The following is a 24,174-nucleotide window of genomic DNA, read 5'->3' on the forward strand; positions in this document are numbered from 1 at the left end:
ATTTTTTTATCCCCTGCTATGTGAATAGCTTGCTAGACCCTGCAAGAGCCTCCTGTATGTGATTAAAGTTCCATTTAGAGATTGAGATACAATTATTTAAGGTAAATTACATCTGTTTGAAAGTGAAACCAGTTTTTTTTTTCATGCAGGCACCAGGGGAGGTGTGGCTAGGGCTGCATAAACAGAAACAAAGTGATTTAACTCCTAAATGACAGTGAATTGAGCAGTGAAATTGCAGGGGGAATGATCTATACACTAAAACTGCTTTATTTAGCTAAAGTAATTTAGGTGACTATAGTGTTCCTTTAAGTGGTCTGGGTGCCTACAGTGTCCCTTTATTGTAGTTGTTCAGGTGAATGTAGTCAGTCCCTGCAGGATTGTTACTGTAAACACTGCCTTTACAGAAAAAAAATGCAGTGTTTACATTGCTGCCTAGGGACACCTCCAGTGGCAGCCACTCAGACAGTCGCTAGAGGTGCTTCCTGAGTCAGTGATGAACAGAGTGCAGCACCTACCATTCAGCGTCTCCACGTGTCACATGGGGATGCTGAACTTTTCACACAGAGATGCATTGATTCAATGTATCTCTAAGAGAAGATGCTGATTGATCATCTAAATTGGCAATCTCAGTCAAGAAGGCAGATCGGTGGCGAGGCCAGCACCGACGAACCCCCTTGTGTTGCTGAAATAACCTATTAAGGGGGCCAAGGGGTGGCCAGCAACCTAAATAGTGTTTTGAACACTATATGGTCAGGAATAAACGTTTGTATTTTTGGCCCTATAATGTTAAATATAATCTGACATTCCCTTTGAATTCTCACGTTTGTAAATAACCCTGTAAATTATATTAATATCCAGTAAACAAATCACATCATTTTAGAAAAAAAGCTTTAACACTCTTGATTGCAACTGCAACCTCTAACCTCAGTGCATGCCTTTTTTTTTTTTTTTTTAACTTTGTTATACTTAAAAGCACCATTTTTAGTTTATTGTACTTGTTTCCCTAATCATTTGAAAATGTATTTCATCTCGGAGAACATCAGTAGTGGCAGGTCATACGCCTGCCTAGTTATTACTGGGAAAGCAGTATTTAATGGCATTTAAAATTGACAAGCATTGCCGGTTTATAAACGACAGCGAAGTGCAAGGCAAACACCTCTCACACATGCAATTCTGCAGCAAAGAATGTTAACCACTAGTTTGTCTGAAAAACACTTCCTGCTCCCTTTTGGTTTGTGCGTTAACCTTGATGGCTTATTGAAATACAGATCTAAAACAAATTGGCAAAGAGGTAATGCTTGTAAATGCAAATATATACAGAAATCATAAATGGAATATTTAGATAATTCACTGCCAGGCTAGAATCAGTCATGCCATTTGCAGGCTTGTGCACGGAGTTTAAATTGCTGGAAATCAACATTTATAGGAATTAAATATTAAAGTTAGCCAACAGGTGCTTATATACACACCTTACTGGGACTCTCTGCGACCTTCCCCTTTATATTTGAAGGCAGGTATAGATTGCAAGCCCTGTATGGCTGTGACAAGGAGTCCCCCCCCTAGGACATTCTAACAAAGCACTAATATATAGCACAGATTCTATATTGGGTATTCAAAGAAATCCAAAACGAATAGAACCACTTTAATGTGCAGAAGGCCTTGCTCAAAGAGCTTACAATCGATTTTAGAGCACAGTATGTGTCCACAGAGTGACAACCAATCCTAGACAGATAGGTACACTACCAGAGTAGGTATTGCCCAATGCCCAGTAAAGATCTGGAACACTGGAAAGGCTACTTTAGATTGAAGATGCTTCTATGATCTTATCGCCTGTCATAACAACAATAGTTTGACTGCAACTTCAACGTAACCACAACAATCGCTAGATACAATGTTGCAACCCCCCTGTAAACACTGCTCACAGCACAGAACCAGCACAGTGTGAGATAATCAGCAGCCCCAGGATCTGTATGCCCATAATAGTCCTCTTTAACAAGGGGCTGGCTCTGTGCTTATTTGGGCTAGTTGCCCTCAAGTAACCCCTAGATGGGTTAGCACTGCCCCTGTGCCCACTTACCGTTTAACTGGTCCTCCATGCCCAGGCTGGTCCAGGCTGCCCAGTGTGTGCCCAAGGGAGCAGTGGGTTTGAAGTAGGGTGTCAGGGGGTGCACTGCAAACAGAGCTTTTAATTCCCTGCCATCATGTGCTCTCACAGCCCTCTCTGTGAGCTTGCTGGGGTAGAGCTGGGATTGGACTGGGCTGTGATGGAGGAGGAGGGAGCTCTCTCAGTGCTGCACTTCCTCTCCCCTCCCTGGCAGCTAACATGTCTCTCCTCCCACAGCCCATGACAAACAGCACCCACCACTGTTTGTGTTCTACAAGCCACCCCTCCTTGGGCTGGCAACCATCTCCAACAGGCAGCCTCCCCAGCCAGCCAGCATCTGACTGAGTACTACCTCCTGCTGAGCACAGGAAGGGTAATGGCTGCTGTGTGCTTTGATCCTGTCATGTATTAGTGAGATCTGTGTCACTGGGGGAGAGTTTACACTACACTCACTGCTTAGCAGGGAACACACAGCATCATGTCTTATTGGGCTTTAGAATTAACCCCTTAAGGACACATGACATGTCATGATTCCAGAAGTTTGGTCCTTAAGGGGTTAAACATGGGGGGAGGGAATGTAAAAAAAATTTTTTTTTAAATTGCTAAATGTAAAAAAATAATCAGAAAATTAACTGAGAGGGAAAAAATATAAATACTGTTTTCTTATTTCTTCAATAACTGCAAACTATAACAATGGGGGGTGAGGGGGGGATATAATAACACAGTCACAAACAAACAAATAGTAAATTAAGATTCGATTAGTAATACAATTGTGAGCTTATTCATTGAATGATTGACAGCAGAGAATTGAGAAGGGAGCTATACATTTTACATATAAATAGCCAAATGGGAAGATTCTTGAATTTAGTATTTTTTTTACCAGACAGGTTATTTTGGCCTACAATGTATAATTTCCTTGTCCGCTCCTTGCAATTAATAATGTGATATATAAACTGCCAGTAGTCATTGTTATTCACAAAGGTGTGACTTGCGTGGTTCGGCTAGGTATTGTAAAGTTTGGTCCAAAATTGGCCAAATTGGAAATGTATCCAAGTTTACTGTATTTCCAACTCAGTTATTTTAGTCTTAAAGGAACACTACACACAAAGTACCAGATTACTGAAGTGCTTTACGTGCCTGGAGCCTGTCATAATTTCACAATTGGTTAGAAATATGAACTTTTAGAATTGGGGCAGAACCACCTTTGTTCGCCCTTGCCTCTCCCTCCTTTTCAGTGAGCTGTATCACAGAAGAATTATTGTATTATTTAGAAGAGTACGAAGGCTGTGATTGTGTGTGTGCATGCGCGCACTTGCAGCTACAACACAGAAGGTCTATTCCTGACACAGACTGAAAGTCTCTGCTGGGGGAAAACGGGAGGGCTGGCAAAGGCCGCAGGCATGAGATCTTTTAGCATGTATGTTTTCTTAGGGGTTAAAAATTGCTAAAATATAAAATATTTTCCAGTGGAGTGTTCCTTTAAATCTGCCATTTCTCAGTGAATTCCTGAAAATGTATAGTTTATCAAATAACTGTTATGGTATTGTTGGCTGCTGAAATCCGATAATGCAAAGTTGAGCCAAGCTTTCGCTCTAGCTGAGTTGGAGATTCACTTTCTAAATCCACTATTTTACCTGCAAGCGGGTTCAGTCAGAGCACAGTTGCACTTATAAGCATAGTCATTGTTGTTATTTAAGTATCAATCAATTTATATCAATAATTCATATTGTATGAGACTTTCAGCGGATGGAGTTCTAGCTATGCATACAGATCTTTTCCACCACAATTAGCATACCTTATCTCTCTATCTCCCTTGTAGATTGAGGGGCAGTTTATATCGCCAAAATATAATGGGAACTAAAGCACAGGTTTAATTTTTCTCCTGGAATAATCAGTAGCTATATTTCTTTATTATTATATTTAAAAAAGGGACTAATAGTGTAATAACGTCAGGGGTATAAATGTACTGTAGGGGTCCAATGGTCCAACTCACCTGGGAATGAGCCTTCCAGGACCGGCTCAGATCGTATAGGCAGAAGTACACTAGGTGACACAATCCCCTCTTCTGTCCGCTCAAATATGGTATATGAAACGAAAAAGAAGTGGGGAAACCAGTAGACTTCTGGTGTAGTATGTAAGGTATGATAAAACAGATACACAATTAAAATATCTTGCTATTCCAGAGCCCTTAATGCCTGGCTCAAGGTCATAGCGCTCTGTGTCTCTGAGGGGGCACACCCTTCTTTTCAAGCAAGCAGGCAGGAGTGATTTATAAGACTATATTATTTAATAAATATAACAATTAAAAACAAAGTATTAAAAGCTAGCTGCCAAGAATACAAACAAGTTGTCCTTGTTCCTCCTCCGATACGCATTTCACCCTCTACTAGGGCTTTCTCAATCGGTGTACACTTTGTTTTTAATTGTAATATTTATTATGCTTGCTTAAAAAGAAGGGTGTGCCCCCTCATAGGCACAGAGCACTATCACCTTGAGCCAGACATTATGGGCTCTGGAATAGGTTAGCAAGATCTTTTAATTGTGTATCTGTTTTATCATACCTTACATACTACACCAGAAGTCTACTGGTTTGTTTCCCCACTTCTTTTTCATTTCATATACCATATTTGAGCGGACAGAAGAGGGGATTGTCACCTAGTTCACTTCTGCCTATACGATCTGAGCCAGCCAATGTGAGTTGGACCATTGGACCCCTACAGTCCACTTATACCCCTGAAATTATTACACTATTAGTCCCTTTTTTTACAGCTTAATCCCTACGTCCCAACAAAGGGTATGCGTATCCTATAGTACACCTTACACGCTCCACTTCTCTGGTGCATTGTACACCTTCCTGTTTTTTATTGTTGCCTAGGAGAGGTCTAGCCTTGCCCCGTAGTCATACATAAGACACCATGGAATGTTTTGGCATTAGATTGAATACATATTCAGTATTTCAGAACAAATTAACCTTTATAAGTCAAGTAAGACAGGTCTGCTTCAATGCTGCTTTGTATTTTGTCACAATGTGTACGAGTATTTGTTTTTTGTCAGTCATTGTTTTATTGAGGAAAGTTTACAAGTTTTTCGGTTTTAGATAGTGCTATAGACTTACAAAAGCATATCTGTATAATATCAACAGTTATAAACATTCAACATTAGCAGGCCTCTTTTACTTTTTACCTTTTTTTTCGTATGCGTGTGTCAGTTGGGTTCGTGTGTGTTATGAGTGGTGGTGTATGAGTATTTGTCTGTTTGTCTTTGAAATGTTTCATGTGCTGCAGAATATAATGTTTGATCCTTATCAATAAACCATTATTAATTAATAATAGACCAATAACACGCTAGTTTTACTATAGAAGGTTCCTTTAATCTTTTTAACGATATTTTGGGGTGTGGGTTATGAAACTTTGTGTTTTCTTAAAGTGTTGCTGTATTATCAGATTACTACCATACAGATATGTCACATGAAACATATACGAGTTCACTCATAGTTAACACTTCTGCCGTGTGTGGCTTGCTGTGAATGTTTAGGGAGATAAGCGGAGAAGTCATTCATGTGGACATTTCACAAAAAGATTTTTTTTTAAAAACCAACCGTCAATCCATTCTAAATAATTGTGGTCATGGTTTATTGGTAATGAAAGGGAGGTGACTTTTTGTTGCGTTACCACATGACTTTGATCGCAGATGCTGAGTAGTTGACAATAGATTATTGTAGCATTGCCAGTTCCACCACATTTTCTGGGAGATATATTATATATGTTGATTGTCGGCATATATGTTCTGTACGACATTAGGAGAAATTAAGTTATTAAAGAGACACTCCTTTAAAGATACCAGTTTCATGATACCTCCAGTACTTCCTCCTATGCCTCATCGCCTTGCTGGCCAGTCTTGCACTGCGCATTATGCTGGCGTAATGTTTGGTGCAGGAAGCCATGTGTCCTTTTATACCGCTCCATGCCAATGTCACTTTTCAGACGAAGGTTCAACTTCGTACCTGGACTATCCCTTGTGACGCTCACTAATATGGTGATGCATGTCCTGTTTAAACCTCGTTACGGACAGGTCATTGCTTCGTCGTGGTTTCTGTTTTGGTAACCGAGAGTGCATTTTCCTTTTCATTGCCTGCTTGGTATCTGCTCTGACTAATCCTTGATTATTCTATCCTCTCTATCCCTGGATCTTGGCTTGTTTTGTGGTTTTTGTGATGTTCTATATCACCCTGGCCTGTTTTGTGATGCTCTATATAACCCTGACCGTGGCTTGTTTTGTGGTTTTTGAACTGTAGAACTGTAGCAATTTGTTAAAATTACTGCAGCTGTAAGCCAACCTCTCAATGCTGTCAATCAAGGCTGTCAGAATGTTTAATATGAATTTTGACCTAATTGTATTAAGCTCTCTCTCCTCCCTGTAAAACAGGTTGAGCTGCAGATGTATGTGTGGAGTAAGTGTCTGCCAGTCAGATAGACCAATTGACTGAACAGTGAACTATTATGTTTAACAGCTGCAGTACTGTTTCTATCTGTTTATAAAGCAGTTCCAATCATCCTAAGTGATGATTGGAACAGCTCCGTAGGCATAAATTACTTACATAATGCATGAAAAACATAGGGATCAGTTTTAATCCATAATATCTCATTGTGCAATCCTTATGTATACAAATTTTACATGCTGCAGGGCAGCACTATTCCTGCTCTGCCCATTAACATAAGGAAAATATGTGTGTTCAGAAAAACATGGTGGGATTTAAAATAATAATAATAATAATAATAATAAAAGGGACCCTCCTTGTTCCATAACAAATATTTAATCAATTAAATTTAACAAATTCACTTCATATGTCCAGAACATTTTTAACATGACCGAGGTTCCTTACCTAATCTTTTTAAGAAACTTGCTTGGCTCTCGTTGTTTGCAACGTTAGTCAGATAGCAGAAACTAATGTAGGGTAGCAAGATCGCACGGGCAGGGTCAGAGTAATCACGTGATGTTAGGTGCTCTTATACCTGTTCTGATTGGCAGATCTTTATCCCTGATCCTTCCAGCAACAATCATGAAAGAATCCGAGATGAGTGACTCAAATCCCATCTCCTACCAATTAACTAGTAGCTACCAGCAAAATAAATATGACACGTTTATTACTTTAATAATATCACAGACAATCTCATCAGGGGATTAAAATTAGAAGGATTTCAGAATACGGCACTGGGCCCTGTGACAAACTGAGATAACACTCCAGGCTGTAGTGGTTATGGTGCTTAGAGTATTCCTTTAAGACACAATTTGTTCAGGGACAGGCGTTAAAAATGCAGACATGCCCTGATAACATTTCTGACAGTTTGGCAAATATGTCCAGAACATTGCCGGTGTAAGCAGTTTCTAAAAGTAAATTTATACATCAATCTTAAATGTGAAAATAATATCTTTGAATAGGTAGATCAGCAACCGATGTCATTAAAAAATATAATATTGCTAGTTCAGCAACTACACTTTAGCACAGAAAGGTATTAAATACAATTAATAATTGACAGTGCAAGGTTTGTTTTTCACTATGTAAATATAGTTCTTAAGGCAATTTTTCTTCATTACATTATTAGTTCCCTACCTCAGCTAGACGTCTTATAGGTGACGTTGTCACAATATGGACATTTTATACTTCAAATTATTAATATAATATTAGCATTAGTCTAGGCGGCAAATTTAATTAGGATGTACCCCATGAACTTTTTTTTTATTACAGAACATTCTTTTTTGTTTCTTTGTTTTTATTAAAACAAACAAAAAAAATACTAAATGATACTTAAAGGGTTACCCCAAGCACCATAGTCACTTCAGTGATTTACCCATATTGTATATTTTGCACCCGCTTTTACCTACTTTTTGGTGCAGGGGCAAACTGACAGCAAGCTGGGCCCGGCTTGACGTGCAATTAAGCACAGACACGCATTGTGGTTCAAACTTCATATTGCATTTCTGCAGAAACCCTTAGCAATGGACACTGTTTCAAACACAGCTTTTTTTCTTTTTTAACTGATCCAAAAGGACCAGTGACCAGAAACCAGCCATGGACAGCAGTTTCAACCTTGTGGGTCTCATCAGCATGGCATTGTTTTTGGTCTGGAAGTTGAAGTCTCTCTGACAGTATAGCCAGGTAAGGAAATAGATATTGTAGCAGATATTGTAGCTATTCTTGTTCAATGATGTAGGTGTAAAATAACAGATGAACATAGTATCTCGTAATATCAATTATTATTATTATTCGATTAACATAATTTTGGAACGACAAGCTTAGAGGAGATCCTCCATTCCTTTAAGTCTAAGCATTTCTGAGCTAAGCAACACATAGAATTAAAAATTGACTCAATACTCTCTTACGCGGCTTCCTCGTCACAAGTCTGATTTTTAACTCTCATACCGATAGTCAGCCACTAGAGGTGAACTTAAACCTGCAAAGTAAATATTGGGGTTTCTCAAAAACGTCATTGTTTTACATTACAGGATAAAGAGGACAGTCACACTGCACCCAGATCACTTCAATCAGATAAAGTGGTCTGGGTGACCATAATGTACTATAATATAATATTATATTCACCCAGCCTCCCTTAAGTGCTTTTAAATGAAAAACAGAAGTGGAACATCATCCCTAGTGTCCAGTGGGGAGCTGCAGAGATCAGTGTCTACTAATTACCCAATTCCCTATCACCTTTCACCCAGTGCAGACTGCCCACTCTCCCCCTCCTAGTCATCACCAAGTAACACACACTTTATTCTCTGAATAGTGGATTGTGATGAACTAAAAACCATCAAGGCTCAGAGAGATATATAGTTATATTTCCAACAAGGTCACTTGGGTGTAGGAACCGAGAGTATGTGGGGGACGAATCCCCCACAAAAATCTGGTGTGGCTTTTAAGATCATATGATAAGAAAAACTAACGATTTGTTAAAATAGTTGTTTACTTATTTGCTACTTGTTTAGTACACTCCCTAGTGATAATATATAATTTCACTGTAGAAAACTGCAAGCTCCCTAAATTGGGCTAGGAGTACTATAGGCTGATTCCCCCCCCCCCCCCCCCCCCCCCCTCCCCCAGATTCTCTTTGGGTCCTATTTCAATGACAGGCCATGTAGCATTATAATAAGCAAGCTGTGACCTTCAGGTTTGGAACTAAATATGTCCTCCTATTGTCTGTGGCCTATACATTGGGGTTCTGTATTTGTAGATTGAGGGTGCAAAGCCCCTCACAGTCTCCCTACAGACCCACCAATGCTGAACCCCTAAAATTTGCTATTTCTCTGCCAGTGTGAATTCATTTAAAGGGACACTTATTAATTTAGTTGTTCTGGTGGGTATAATTATTCCCTTTTTTCTATCTGTTTTCATGCAAACATTGCCTTTTCAGATGAAAGGCAGTGTTTACATTACAGCCTAGGGACACCTCCACTGGCCACTCCTCAGATGGCCACTAAAGGTGCTTCCTGTTACTACAGCACTGCTGTTCAGCGTCTCCACACTTTGCATGGAGACATTGAATTTTTCTCATAGAGATGCATTGATTCAATGCATTTCTATGAGGAAGTGCTGATTGACCAAGCCGGCGTTTGTCCCCGCCCCCTCCCTCCTTGTCGATTTCAGCCTATCAGGAAAGCATTAGATTGGCTGTATACGGAAATTCTGATGTCAGCAAGGAGGCGGATCATATGCAGGGTTCAGCGTCGGCAGACCCACGTGGTGCTGGAAATAAGGTAAGTTTTATTATCTCTTTTTAAGAGGGGGCAAGCCACCTACATTGTGGTTTTAACAATATAGGGCCAGGAATACCAGTTCTGGTTCTAGGTCTCAATATAATAAGATTTCCAACAAAAACTTTCCAAAGGATTTATCTAATTCATCTACAAAAAATCCCCATACACTCTATTGGTGACTTCTGCAGATTAATCATTTGGAAAGCTTATTAACCCCTTAAGACCGCAGGACGTTCTATGCCGTCCTTATTTAGATGGCTCTAAAATCCGCAGGGCGGCATAGAACGTCCTGCGATCTTATGTACTTACCCGGTCGCCGGCGATCCCACGCCGGCGATCGCGGTATGGGAGACTTACCTGGGAGCCCAGGGAGTCCCCCTCCGTCCTCTTCGGCCCCCCAGGGCCATGTGATCGCGAGGTACTCCCCCTGCTGCCTGAAAATAAAATAAAACATGTTAAATCAGTGTAAAAATAACATTATATATACTTAGATCATATATATATTTATTATATATATGATCTAAGTATATATATATACACATATACACATAAATATACATACACTGTCTACGTGTATTTTAATATTAATATATACATAATTATATATATTAATATCAAAATACACGTACAATGATATGGATTAAATATATAATAAAAAATAAATAAATATATAAATACGTTAAAAAATAAAATAAAAAAAATAATACAAAATAAATAGATAAAAAATATATAAACATGCGTAATTTCGTTCTAACTGTATTTTAAAATTAATATATATATATATTGATATCAAAATACATGTAGAACGAAATAATATATATATCTATATACATAAGTAAAAACGTATATATCACTAAATATATACCTATATATAAATAAAAATAATAAAAAAAGATTATATACATATATATACACCCATATATATATATATATACACACATATATATATAATAATTCTACGCATATATTTATGTAATCATTTTACATAATTAGGCCATTTTATTAATTACAATTAGCGGGACCTGCCTGACAACCCATGCTGAAACTATAGGGAATTTAATTTGCTAGCACTATATTTAACCCTGTAACTTTCCAAGACACCATAAAACCTGTACATGGGGGGTACTGTTTTACTCTGAAGACTTCGCTGAACACAAATATTAGTGTTTCAAAACAGTGTTTGTGACCAAGTTATTACTAAAAAAAGACTGGACATACTCCATTTACAATACCTTGGGTTGTCTACTTTTGCAAATGGTATGCCATCATGGGGGTAATTCTTATTTCTGGGCTACTATATGGTCTCAAAGGCAACGTAACCAATCTGGCGAATTTCAATGTGAAAAAACTGAAATATGTAACATGCTATATTTGACCCTGTAACTTCCCAAAACACCATAAAACCTGTACATAGGGGGTACTGTTTTACACATGAGACATCGCTGAATACAAATATGTGTATGTTACTGCAGTAAAAGCAAACAGTATTATGACATTCACAGTTAGAATGTCACGTAGAACTAAAAAATTAAAAAAATTCTTATTTTCTCCCATTTTTGTAATATTTTTTTCATATTAAATTATGTTCCATACCTAAATATTTGATGTTAAACGAAAGCCCTGTTTCTCCTGAATAAAATTATATATAATAAGTGTGGGTGCATTTAATATGAAAGAGGTGAATTATGGTTGGACAGACATATAGCGCAAATGCCAGGTTTTGTTTACGTTTTTTTTGGATCACAACTTGTACATTTGGCTGCGGTCTTAAGGGGTTAAATCGGGGCGGAACACAAACATGTATTCTGTATTCGTGACCCGGCTATAGTGTTAAAAACATTATGCATTATGTTAGGTGCTCTTATACCTGTTCTGATTGGCAGAAATGTGTCCACCACCTTTATCCCTGATCCTTCCAGCAACAATCATGAAAGAATCCGAGATGAGTGACTCAAATCCCACCTCCTACCAATTAACTAGTAGCTACCAGCAAAATAAAAAGCATTATTTATTGGGTTCCCCCCTAAATAGTCAGCCGGAACTGGCTCTGCCACTGATCGGTCTCATTGGCTGACATCATCAGAATTGATTATCTCAGCCAATCCAATGCTTTCCTATAGAATTATCACCATTCTGATTATCTCAGCCAAGGAGGTGGGGAAGAGGGTGGTGAGAAACACCACCTGGCAAGTCAGCATCTCCATATAGAGATGTATTTAATCAGTACATCTTTATGTGAAAGGTTAAGCATCTCCGTGACCCAGGGAGCAGCTCTAGTGGCTGTCTGAGTAAATACACAAGAACAACTATATGAAGCTGTACTTGTTCTGGTGACTAAGGTGCCCCTTTAATATGTTAATAGGTGGGGGCTGGTCAGCACCTGGAGTAGTAAATCTCCAATTTGTTGCCAGAATCGTTCTATCAGTGGGCATTCCCACCACATGTGGATATATGTCCCTTTCATACCGCACCCTCTCCAACAGACGTCAGTGGGGGTCTTTTTCATTTGGTACAGCTTTACAGAAGTTGTATACCAACGAAGCATCGTCTTAACGGCCTGCTCCTGTATCGTTACGCATACGGAGGACTTGTGATTGGCTTCCCAGATCTCTTGACACTCTATTCCCTCCAATTGCTCCCCCAAGTCCCTCTCCCATTGTTCAGTGTAAGCTAGATCTCCCCCTTCGGTAGTTTCAGAGCAGAGGTGAGCGTACAGCCGAGTTATCAGACCCGTAGGCACATGATCCTGAAGGCATATTTGTTCGAAAAACGTCATGGGTTTTCGGGCAGCCGCCCGGACCCATGGGAGTTTTACGAAATCTTTTATTTGTAGGTACCTGAAGAAATCTGCAGGCGTGAGGGGTTTATTGTGGTTTAAAGACATGCAGCGCTACAGAATTTGTTGGCGCTATAGAAATAATAATAATAATAATATTACTGTGCGTATTAATGCTATGGAGCTTTGTTATACACTCAGACACAGACACAATATGGAGCTCATAGAAAAGAGGGACATTAGGATAGAAAAGAAGGACAAAGATTTGTACCCAAAATAAAGACAGATGGGAGGTGTGGCACACTGCTTTTGATTGATACACATTATCTTAATAAAGTTTTTTGTTTTTCTTTCTCTTTGCTTCCTACTATATACAGAAGTGAAAGTGAAAGTTTGAAGCCTGCCGAGGCCGTGTTAATGCAGGGGAGAGAAAGCTTTGTGTGGATTTGTCAGCCTTATGGAAACTCTTTAAAGTCTGGGGTCGTACGGTGTTAACCCCTCTCTACCCACAAGGCTACCGAGGACTGATACATAGCAAGACATCTCGGTTCTTGGTGCACGTAAGTCATTTTCCTGCATGTAAATTAGATGCTTTCATTGGACCTGATCTACATAATCAAAATGTGTGTGATCGAATAACCGAGCCAGAATACATTCCCAGCGAAACGTGCAGGTTTTTTCACTGAAGTGAGAATTGTCAGAAATGTAAAGTTAATTTTAAAAAGTAAGGGCACATTGGTCGAATTCGAAGAAAAAACTCATATTTCCAGCCCAGCTATTGTAGCCTTAAAGGGTTACTATAATCTTACCGAGAGGGGGGACATTTATTTTCAGCGTAATATGCCGTACTGGGTACTGTGGGAAAGGTCCCTGCTCTCAATTACCAGTAAAACCTGAAATAAAATGGTTTTAGTTATCATGAATACAGAGTTTTGGACTGCCGGTGTCACGTGTGCTGGGGGGGAACCAGCCCCCGTCTCACAATTAAGAATATCTCTGTATGTGCAGTGTTTTATGCAGTATTTGCACATACTTACTCATACCACCATAACCACTTCAAATCACTGACGTGGTCATGGTGGTTGGAGTAACTCTTTAAATGTCAAGTTCATCAGAGCAATTCTCACTTTATTGAACAAACCTGTGAGTTATTCTCATGAGTTTCACCATACTGAGGCCTTTTACTATGCTATGGTTGATTTACTACACAGTGAATTATGCTAAATGGAAACCTAATTACAAAACTCAGGCTAAACCAAAGAAGCTGTGATTATAACTCAGCTGTAAAAAATATTTTTTTCAAACCAGTTATATTTCCCTGAAGTTTTCGCAATATGGTTTTTAATTTACTGCAATTTTGTGTTTTAGTGAATAAACCCTTTTTCTTTAATTACGGTTTATTTAGTAAACGATGAATTGCAAACTATCAATTTATTCCAGATTGGTCATGACATAAAATTCTCAATAGGAGACTTTTTTTTATCAAATAGTTTTTTAGCCTAACAATGTAATTACTAAAATGAAAATTCCAAGTGAATTTCAAATTTACGGTCGAAATAGCCAAATCGCAATCAATCTTTAAGTCCGCTATTCTGTCAGCTGCTACTTTGGCCTTAAATATAAAATGTACGTTGAATTCTCTTTGAATTCTCACTGCAGTGAATAACTCTGTATATGTTTTACAATTCAGCTTCCGAGTCACTCATTGTTCAGTGAATAATGAGTGTTATATAATATCGAAATAAAAACCTACCCATTGCCATTAATTATAATTATGTTATGATAACTTTACCGTATTACTGTATACAATTGTTGTAAGACATGAACGAACAGACGATCAGCTGTTTTGTTTGATCATTTTGACAAGAAAAAAAAAAAAAAGCAGATCGTACGTGCTGCATTTTATTAAGTAAGCTTTTATGTTTATATATATAGCGTTATGATTTGTGGCCTTGATTCAGGAAATCCCCTTGTCAAACACGTTTACTTATAGGCAGACGTTATCTTGTCAGCCATTTTGAGCACGTGCTCTGAGCTAGTACTGAATACTGAATAAGTGCTACAGACATTCATTGTGAATTTGAATGAAAGCAGGAAATCGGCTAATATTACATTAATCGAGTACCGTAACCTGAAACGTACTAAGGAGCGTGTGCATGTTTGTTAAAGGGGAACTTCGTTTATACACTTATAGAGTTATTCACTAAATTAAGATTAAAAGGTGAAGTAAAAGTGAGATTTATTTGAGATTTAAAGTCAAAGTAGCCGAGCTGATACCGGAGAAACTGACGGAAGCCAAGCACAGAGAGATGGACACAGGTTTCTTCAGGAAGGAAGAGATTCTTTATTGGATCACCGATCGGGACTCAGAGGGACTAGCGTCACCAAAATACCACAAGTTCTGAGCCCCGGACAATAGTGCAGGCTCCTTATATAGGCATATAACTCCTCCCATATTAAGCTCCACCCGCACATTCTCTTAACCAATCAACACAAATAAGAATTAACTTCCTGTTTGACCGCATGGCTTGTCCAGCACAATGGAGGAGGGGAATACTATATCCTGTATTCTTGCACATGCTCCGTACACTACTGATCGTATCTTGCCTCGTGCAACCAACTGATCGATACGTCAGCATATGCACGTACACATGCCACGTGGTAATCTCGGCCTACTAAATTTATTTTTACAGAGATTCCACCACATTCCCCCCTTTGATGCCTCTTGATATTTTACAATTACTTGAGGCATCACATAACCTTAGTTTTGCTTACACCGCAAGTTACCTTGAACCAGACCAGACTTATCTTATGATGTGAATCTTTTAACACTCATCTTCCTGCATTGGTTCTCCTTGATCTAGAGCCTTATACTTATATATCGCCATTATCTGTGCAGCAGCCTTCCTCTCTGCTATACTTCCTATCAGGCTTTGCACAGACCTAACTACTAAGGGTATAAGACACGGTAGGAGTAGACACAACAGTAAGATCAGTAGGACTCCACCTACCACTGCCTTAAGCCCTCCAAACCACTCATACCAGCTACCAAACCAACTACTTGGATTGTACCCTTTCCATACCTGAGTAGGCACATGCGCTAGTTTAACCATATGGCTAGTAAGCTCAGCTATTGCTTGCCCTTCGTCATCTATTTGAAGACAGCAATTGCTTAGGTTAAACTTCCCACATACACCTCCCTCTACTGCCAAAAGGTAATCCAAGGCTAATCTATTCTGGTATACTGCTGTCCTCATCCTGGTATTATGTTTCACTAGGAGATTGAGCGCTTGTGATGTTTCGTTAGTGATAATCTCAACCACCGCCTGTAATCTTATAATGCGGTTGAGCATATAAATAGGGGTTCTATAACCAAAGGTACCATCTTCTGCCCACGTGGCTGGCCCATAATAATCTATAATACGCTGGGGAGGCCATTCATTATCTTCCCAGGTGCCTATCTCTAAGGGTCCCCTTTTCTTCCTATGATTCACATCATACACTTTAACACCTAAAGTCTCACCTGTTTCAATAGGTAACAAGAAGAAGGATGGTTTGAGCATACCCAACACACATGCCCCTTCCCAGTCCTGTGGCAGCTCCGAATAGGCTTTCTTACCACAGATCCAGTACAAATTTGCTGGGGCTCTCCAGGTAGATGTGATAGATAGATCAAACCACACATCCTTTAAACTGGCATATCTAGCAAACGGGTTAGATGGTTCTGAGACATTTGAAGCCGACCACCAAGTTGTATTTTTAGTATCATCATCATAAGCTTTTTGCCCTAGACAAGTTAATTCTCCTACAGAAGTATTATACATTATTCCTTTCCTTGCTATGCAAACATAACCTATGATGGAGGTCTTTAATCTCCACTCAGATTTACCTCTAACACTCAAATGATAATCGGCTTGTGTAGATATTAGTTGGTCAACTGCCTCAGAACCGGACATTACCTCCTTTGCTTCCCAAGGCCATTGGTCTCCCATGTTAGTACCTCCACACACATAGCAGTTGGTAACATTAAGACTACCGGCAATACTCTCAGCTAGGTCAATGAACAGGTTCTTAGCATTATGGGGGATCTTATTATCTATACTCATCTCTTCATAAAAGGAATGGTATACTTGATGAGTCTGGGAGGATACCGTATCAGTCTCTATTCCTATAAACAATAATGTCCCAGGATCTAAACCCGTCCCGTATATTTGAAACCCAAATAAATTGCCATACTTATCTAAGAACTTGTCGGGGTTATTAATAAGTATATGGACTGGGTTGCATTCCATAGACTTACAATAAGGGCTAGTCGGCAACTTAGTCACTATCATGTCTTTATCTACTGTCTGTCCCCAAGTCGCCCACCCCACACAAGACCAATATGGGCAAAAGTTATAGTCTTTATTTGGGCATCTAGGACTCACATATTTATTTTTACTACTGGGACAAATATATTTATCGTTAGATCCATACGTCCTCTCCCATCTAAGATCCCCACATACATTCCACGGCTTTCTACCACTTGATATCGCCTTACATGCATCAAATAGCAGAACACCCGAAGAATATACGGATTCTAACACCGTCTTATTAATTAGGGTCCCCTGAGGATCTCCATTCCTGAGAGTCAACCAAATTGTACGAGGTTGATACTCTGGACTGAAGCACTTAGGTTCTCCTACTCCTAAATGGCACACACTATAGTCTATATTTAGGTATCTACATCTTGATACCTCTCCTTTACATTCGTATTGTGAATGCCAAATTAGGGTTTGGGAAATATGGTTACCTGTTCTCGTAGTCTTAATGCATACCTCACAGCTAGGAGTGTCGGTACCTCTACCTTCCTGAATATAAAAACACATGTAAATAAACACAATCAAAAGCACATCTTTCGCCGTCATCCTCAGTCTTCGTCCGTGCGATGGAGCCTCAGCTTCCAGGATGTGAGGGCTGCAGGGAATGGAGTTCTGCTCGTCTTCACAGGTGTCCCTTCGAGACTTTCCTGGCTTATACACTATGTGTTGGTAAGCGGACAGGCTTTATTATGGCCTTCTCACTCACACCTGTAACAATAAAATTTGTAATCCACACGATTCCTCGTTACTCCGACTGAGTAGTGCGTTTCAACCGGATCTTGCAGGGATTCTCTGGATCTGCTGTAACTTGCCAAGAATCGACTGCTGCTGGCTTAACCCTGGAGTGATGTATCCACGGAGTCACTTCGGCTACTTTTATCGCTGTAGGGGTAGACAAAAGAACAACATAAGGACCTCTCCACTTGGGCCCTAACGGTACATTATTCCACTCTTTAATCCACACTTGATCTCCTGGATGATAACTATGAACAGGGGGATAAATATTCACAGGTAATCTATCTTGTACCCATTTCTGTACCTCCTCCATAGTCTTACCCAACTCTACAACCTGCTGCCGGGTAATTCCTTCTCCCAACTGACTCAAATCCCCCCTTAAGTTACCAAGTACGGGAGGTGGTCGCCCATACATGATTTCAAAAGGAGAGAGGCCCATCCTTCTGGTAGGGGTACTGCGGATTCGCAATAGAGCTATAGGTAAGAGAACGTTCCACTTAAGTTGGGTTTCCTGACACATTTTAGCCAACTGGTTCTTAATAGTTCTATTCATTCTCTCTACCTTACCAGAACTCTGGGGTCTATATGCAGTATGAAGCCTCCACTTTATACCAAGCATATGAGTCAGTTGTTGTAGGCACTGGTGAACAAAAGCTGGACCATTGTCCGATCCTATAGAACAGGGTAGTCCATATCGGGGTATTATTTCTCGTAGCAGGAATCTCACAACTTCTCCTGCTTTCTCTGTACGAGTAGGACATGCTTCTACCCAGCCTGAATAGGTGCACACAATTACCAACAGGTAACGATGTCCACCCGATTTAGGCATCACTGTAAAGTCTATTTGTAGATCGGACATGGGGAGTCCCCCCATAAACTGGACTCCTGGTGGCTTTACTGGTCCTTGTCTTGCATTATTTTTAGCACACGTTACACATCTACGTACAATGGCCTGAGTCAAGTTGGACAATCTTGGTATGTAGAAATGTTTCCTGAGAGATTCTTCTGTACTGTCTCTCCCAGAATGTGTCCCGTTATGATAGTTCTGGACAATTTCTACTGCTAGTGATGCTGGTATGACTATTCTTCCATCTTCTAGCTGATACCACTTGTTCTCCAAATACTTTCCCGGTTCAGTCTTTAACCACTCCTCTTCTTGAGTTGTATAAACTGGAGTCCATTGAGACAGTGGGGTTGGTATTAGAGCAGCTATATGCCCCACATACTCCTGTCTTCCTGATTCAGCAGCACGCTTAGCTGCACTATCTGCCATCCGATTTCCTTTGGTTACATCACCATCTCCTCTCAGATGCGCTCGACAATGTATAATACCGACTTCTTTCGGCTCCCACACTGCTTCCAATAGTTGTAGGATTTCAGCTGCGTACTTGATTTCTTTGCCTTCTGAATTCAGTAGTCCTCTTTCTTTATACAAAGCTCCGTGGGCATGAGTGGTTAAAAACGCATACTTAGAGTCCGTATAGATATTTACTCTTAAACCTTCAGCCAATTGTAACGCTCGTGTTAGTGCTATCAATTCTGCCTTTTGTGCTGATGTTCCTTTTGCCAGTGGCCGAGCTTCTATCACCTTGTCTATTGTTGTTACTGCATATCCTGCATAGCGGATCCCTTCTTTCACATAACTACTGCCGTCGGTATAATATTGAACATCGGGGTTCTGGATGGGAAAATCACGAAGATCTGGTCTACTTGAAAATACTTCATCCATTACTTCCAAACAATCATGTTGACTTTCAGTAGGTTGTGGCAAAAGGGTAGCTGGATTTAAGGTGTTTACAGTCTCTAAATGCACTCTTGGGTTTTCACACAACATTGCTTGATACTTGGTCATACGGCTGTTACTAAACCAATGATTTCCTTTGTAATCCAACAACGTCTGTACTGCATGTGGGACTCGTACATAAAGTTCTTGACCCAGAGTGAGTTTATCGGCTTCAGCTACTAGCAGGGCGGCTGCAGCTACGGCTCTTAGACAAGGTGGAAGTCCGCTGGCCACTGCATCCAGTTGCTTAGACATGTAGGCAACAGGTCTTTGCCATGATCCCAAGTACTGTGTCAATACTCCCACAGCCATTCTTCTTTGCTCATGTACATATAGGTAGAATGGTCGTGTGTGATCAGGTAGACCTAATGCTGGGGCACTCATCAAAGCCTTCTTCACATCTTCAAATGCCGTTTGCTGTTCTTGAGTCCATAAGAAGGGGTCGTGCTCTGTACCTTTGATGGCTGCGTACAGAGGTTTTGCCAGTATCGCATAGCTGGGAATCCATATCCTACAGAAGCCTGCTGCCCCCAAGAATTCTCGCACTTGTCTTCTATTCTTGGGTATTGGTATTTGGCAGACAGCTTCTTTTCTCTCTGGCCCCATAATCCTTTGACCTTCAGAGATATGGAATCCCAGATACTTGACAGTTGGCAAACACAACTGAGCCTTCTTCCTGGACACCTTGTATCCTGCCTTCCAGAGAATGTGTAGTAGATCGTGCGTTGCTTGCTGACATTTTTCTTTTGTAACTGCTGCTATCAACAAGTCATCTACATACTGTAACAATACACACTCTCCTGGGATGGACTCGAAATCCAGTAGATCTTGACTTAGAGCTGAACCAAATAGGGTAGGTGAATTTTTAAACCCTTGGGGTAGTCTTGTCCAAGTCATTTGGCGTTTTGAGCCCGTTACAGCGTTCTCCCATTGGAAAGCGAAAATACATTGACTTTCTGCGGCAATTCGGAGGCAAAAGAAGGCATCTTTGAGGTCTAAGACTGTGAAGTAAGTAGCCCCGCCCGGAATTAAAGCAAGCAGGTTATATGGATTGGGTACAACTGGATGTATACTAACAACCGCATCATTGACTGCTCTCAAATCCTGCACAGGTCGATACTCATCTGTACCGGGCTTTTGAACAGGCAGCAATGGGGTGTTCCAGGGGGAAGTACAGAATTTTAGGATACCATACCGTATGAACTTATCCAGATAGGATTGAATGTTCTTCTTAGCCTTCTGCGGGATGTGGTATTGTCTTAGGCTCACTGGATAAACCCCAAGTTTCAGTTCAATTTTTATAGGTGGAATATTGCGGGCCAGTCCTGGTGGGTTGTTCTCTGCCCAAACTCCTGGTATGTTGAATAATGTCTCATCACTCCTAGGGTTTTGGCTAGTCAACACTGTATAAAGTCGCCACTCTTCTTCCTTTGGTACGGATACAGTCATAATACCTGAAGGTCCATTAAACTTTAAGGATGTTGTTCCATTTGGTAGGAACGTAATCTGCGCTTGTAATTTTGATAGCATATCACGTCCCAGCAATTGGACTGGACATTCAGGCATATAAAGGAATTGATGTTTTACTACGTGGCCTCCCAATGTACAGAGTCGACTTTTAAGAACCGGTTTTTCAGCACTTCTTCCAGTTGCTCCTATCACAGTAATAGTCCTTCCAGATGGAGGAGCAACTAGATTAGTCACCACTGAATGTTCAGCACCAGTGTCGATCATGAACGCACTCCTTTTTCCCCCTATTGATACATCGACCATAGGCTCCGCTCGACCAAGGGGGATGGAGCCCGGTCGGTATCAATAGTCCTCCATGACCGTGTCAGCCAATCCTACAAAGTCCCTACCTTCTCTATCGCGGGACCTTTGCGCTGCTGGAATATACCTGTCTTCCCTAACACTTCCTCTGTTCCCATTACTCCCTCTATAACCATTACTCCCTCCGGGGCCTCCTCTACCTCTCGCTCTGCCTCTAAAGTTTCCGTAACCTGACCTAGGTCTGTCTCTCTCAGACTGTTCTCTTCGCGGACACTCATTTCTCCAATGCCCTTCTTCTTTACAGTAAGCGCACTGATTTCTACTTAGAGGTTCCTCATTCCACTTACTATCGCCTCTATCTGGGCCCCGTCTATCTACGCCTGCGATCGCTACCGCTAGCATATCAGCCTTTTTACGCATCTTGCGCTCTTCCTCTTTCTTACTTTCTGTATCCCTGTTCATATAAACCTTATTTGCTACCTCCATTAGTTGGGTGATGGACATACCTGCAAACCCTTCTAACTTTTGTAGCTTGCGCTTAATATCTCCGTATGCTTGGCTGACAAAGGCGGAGTTAACCATTCGGGAATTATCTGCGTCTTCCGGATTAAAGGGGGTATACAAGCGGTATGCCTCCAATAATCGGTCATAAAAGACACTGGGCGCTTCATCGCTTTTCTGGATCACCTCAACTGTCTTCGACATGTTAATGGCTTTCTTTCCTCCTGCTTTCATGCCAGCAATTATAGCGTCTCTATAGGCTCTGAGTTGAACCATATCAGCACCATTTACGTTCCAATCGGGATCAGTGTTGGGATAATGTGTTGCGGCCCATGCTGCTGGATTAGCTTGGTTCAAAGCACGGGCTCTATCCTCTAGTGCTTTTATGGCTGCTTGATTTATTCTTGTCCTTTCCTCATTGTTAAATAAAGTCATTAGTAACTGCTGGCAATCAGCCCATGTCGGATTATGCGTCTGTACTATTGAGGTGAACAGATCAGTCATAGCTTGTGGTTTCTCAGTATACGAGGAATTATGGGTCTTCCAGTTTAAAAGATCGGTTGTGGTAAATGGGACATATACGAAGACTGGGTCAGCGTGTGCCATTTGACCTGCGGCATCGATATAAGCTGACCCGGGATTCAGACGAAGAGGCATCTGATAGTGCTTTAATTGTTGGGCACCAGTCAACTGTCGGGTTTGGATGGGGCTACGTAGAGAGGCGTCAGTCATGGGTTCCGGTCGGGGAGAGATAGGGTATGGGGATGTGGGAGGTTGGTTTTGGGAAAAGGTCGTAAATAAAACACTTCGAGCCGAGCTAGATGAAGCTTGACCTGAAGTCTGAAGTGGCGCCAAATCAGGATATTCGTTTCTAATGGGGGTGGGTTCTGGTTCCGGAAGGGGAGATTTAGTACGAGGGGGGGTGGATCCTGTACTGGAGGAGGAAGCGGAAGTGGATGAGGGTAATGAGGGGAGGGGTGCAGGACTTCCTGCGTTTGCGTCACTTCCTCTTAACGGAAAGTAAGGGGGCGGCAAAGGGATCTCGGACTCAGGGGGCGTGTCCAAAATGGGCCTAACACCGGTCCTAGTGGACGAACAAGTCCTAGCTACCATGAGGCGACACTGCTCCTCGTGGCATGTCTGGAGCCATTTTGGCGAGTCATTTACGGCCTGTCTCCAACAGTCAATATAAGGAAACTGGCCGTAAAGTTCAGGCCTACCCGATACAGCCACGTGTAAGCGCTGTACCAGAGTTGGATCCAAACTGCCACGTGGCGGCCATGCCGCAACCAAAGTAGGCCACTCCCTAGTGCACAAAGTAACTAAACGTACAGGAGACATCTTAACCCCAAAATCACAAGTTTTGAATCCCTTTTTAAAATTCTTCACCATACAACCTAAGGGATCCGGAATCGTTGACTGCGACGCACCCATACTTAACAATGGAACGTCGTCGACAACGAATACTATACACGCGTACTATTCAACAGTCACACCCGTTTCCTCTGGCAACAGCACCACGTGGTACGGTTACCAAGTGAAACGTACACAATAACAATAAACACTCAGGGAATTCCCGTACACACACAGCTGTTACACCAGTCACTATATAATCAATATTATGCCCTTTGGCGTAACTATACAGTCACCCACGCTATAATTCTCTATATACGAATTACCCGTCTATAACACACCCCAGTAACATCGTCTTTTACAAATAGCGGTTACAGTACGGTTAGCATAGGTCAAAGCACAAGTTAAGGTCACAATACAATTATTAGTGGTTATGGTGTTAAAACATGCAATGGACGACAGTGATTAGTACTTATATACAGTGTCAGTAAATATACAGGGTTATGGTACCGTGCACTATAATACAGCAACACACTATTAACACTCTCGCTAGACGGCTGAGCTCGCGCTATCTAACAAGATATACACTTTACTAAACAATCGTTAACACATTTACAATTCCCAACTAAACTATTGGCCAGTACCTTGATGGACTACCTAAAAACAATCTACATACGTTTTGGTTAGCCACACTGCCCAATCACCACATATATAGCGAGCTAGAGGACCGAATTTACACAGACGCCTCTTAGTCGCACTATCAAAAGTCTAGTGGGTTCCAAATTTACACGCCTTCCCACTTAGCCCAGATAGGATGAGAACTAGCGAACCGAATTTACACAGACGCCGCTTAGTCTCCCGGTCCCTCCGACCTAGCGAACAAAATGTACACCCTAGAACGCTAGTCTAGACTGTGATGTAATTCCAGTAAAATACAAGTTTAGCAGGCTAAGATTGCCACAAGGCATATGTATGTATATGTGTTTGTAGTATCAGTTAGTTAATAACACGTAGCTAAGATACTGTCATCACTGTACTG

At 40.9% G+C, this 24,174-nt stretch overlaps 2 protein-coding genes across 2 annotated transcripts in view; one reads left to right on the plus strand and one right to left on the minus strand.

The window, feature by feature from the left end:
* LNPEP (leucyl and cystinyl aminopeptidase) overlaps positions 1-2,304 on the minus strand; it is a 122,809-nt gene extending 120,505 nt beyond the window's left edge. Inside the window, exon 1 of the mRNA XM_063453675.1 lies at positions 2,078-2,304. Within this exon, the coding sequence (XP_063309745.1) occupies positions 2,078-2,096 (19 nt within the window). The 5' untranslated portion in view covers positions 2,097-2,304. The remainder of the gene's footprint in view (positions 1-2,077) is intronic.
* Positions 2,305-2,321: 17 nt separating this feature from the next.
* Positions 2,322-24,174, plus strand: part of ERAP1 (endoplasmic reticulum aminopeptidase 1) — a 71,086-nt gene continuing 49,233 nt past the window's right edge. Inside the window, exons 1-2 of the mRNA XM_063453680.1 lie at positions 2,322-2,477; positions 13,010-13,192. The gene's annotated coding sequence lies outside the window, so the exon portion shown is untranslated. The remainder of the gene's footprint in view (positions 2,478-13,009; positions 13,193-24,174) is intronic.

The sequence above is a fragment of the Pelobates fuscus genome, chromosome 5, assembly GCF_036172605.1.
Source record: "Pelobates fuscus isolate aPelFus1 chromosome 5, aPelFus1.pri, whole genome shotgun sequence".
In the NCBI taxonomy this organism is placed as follows: Eukaryota; Metazoa; Chordata; class Amphibia; order Anura; family Pelobatidae; genus Pelobates; species Pelobates fuscus.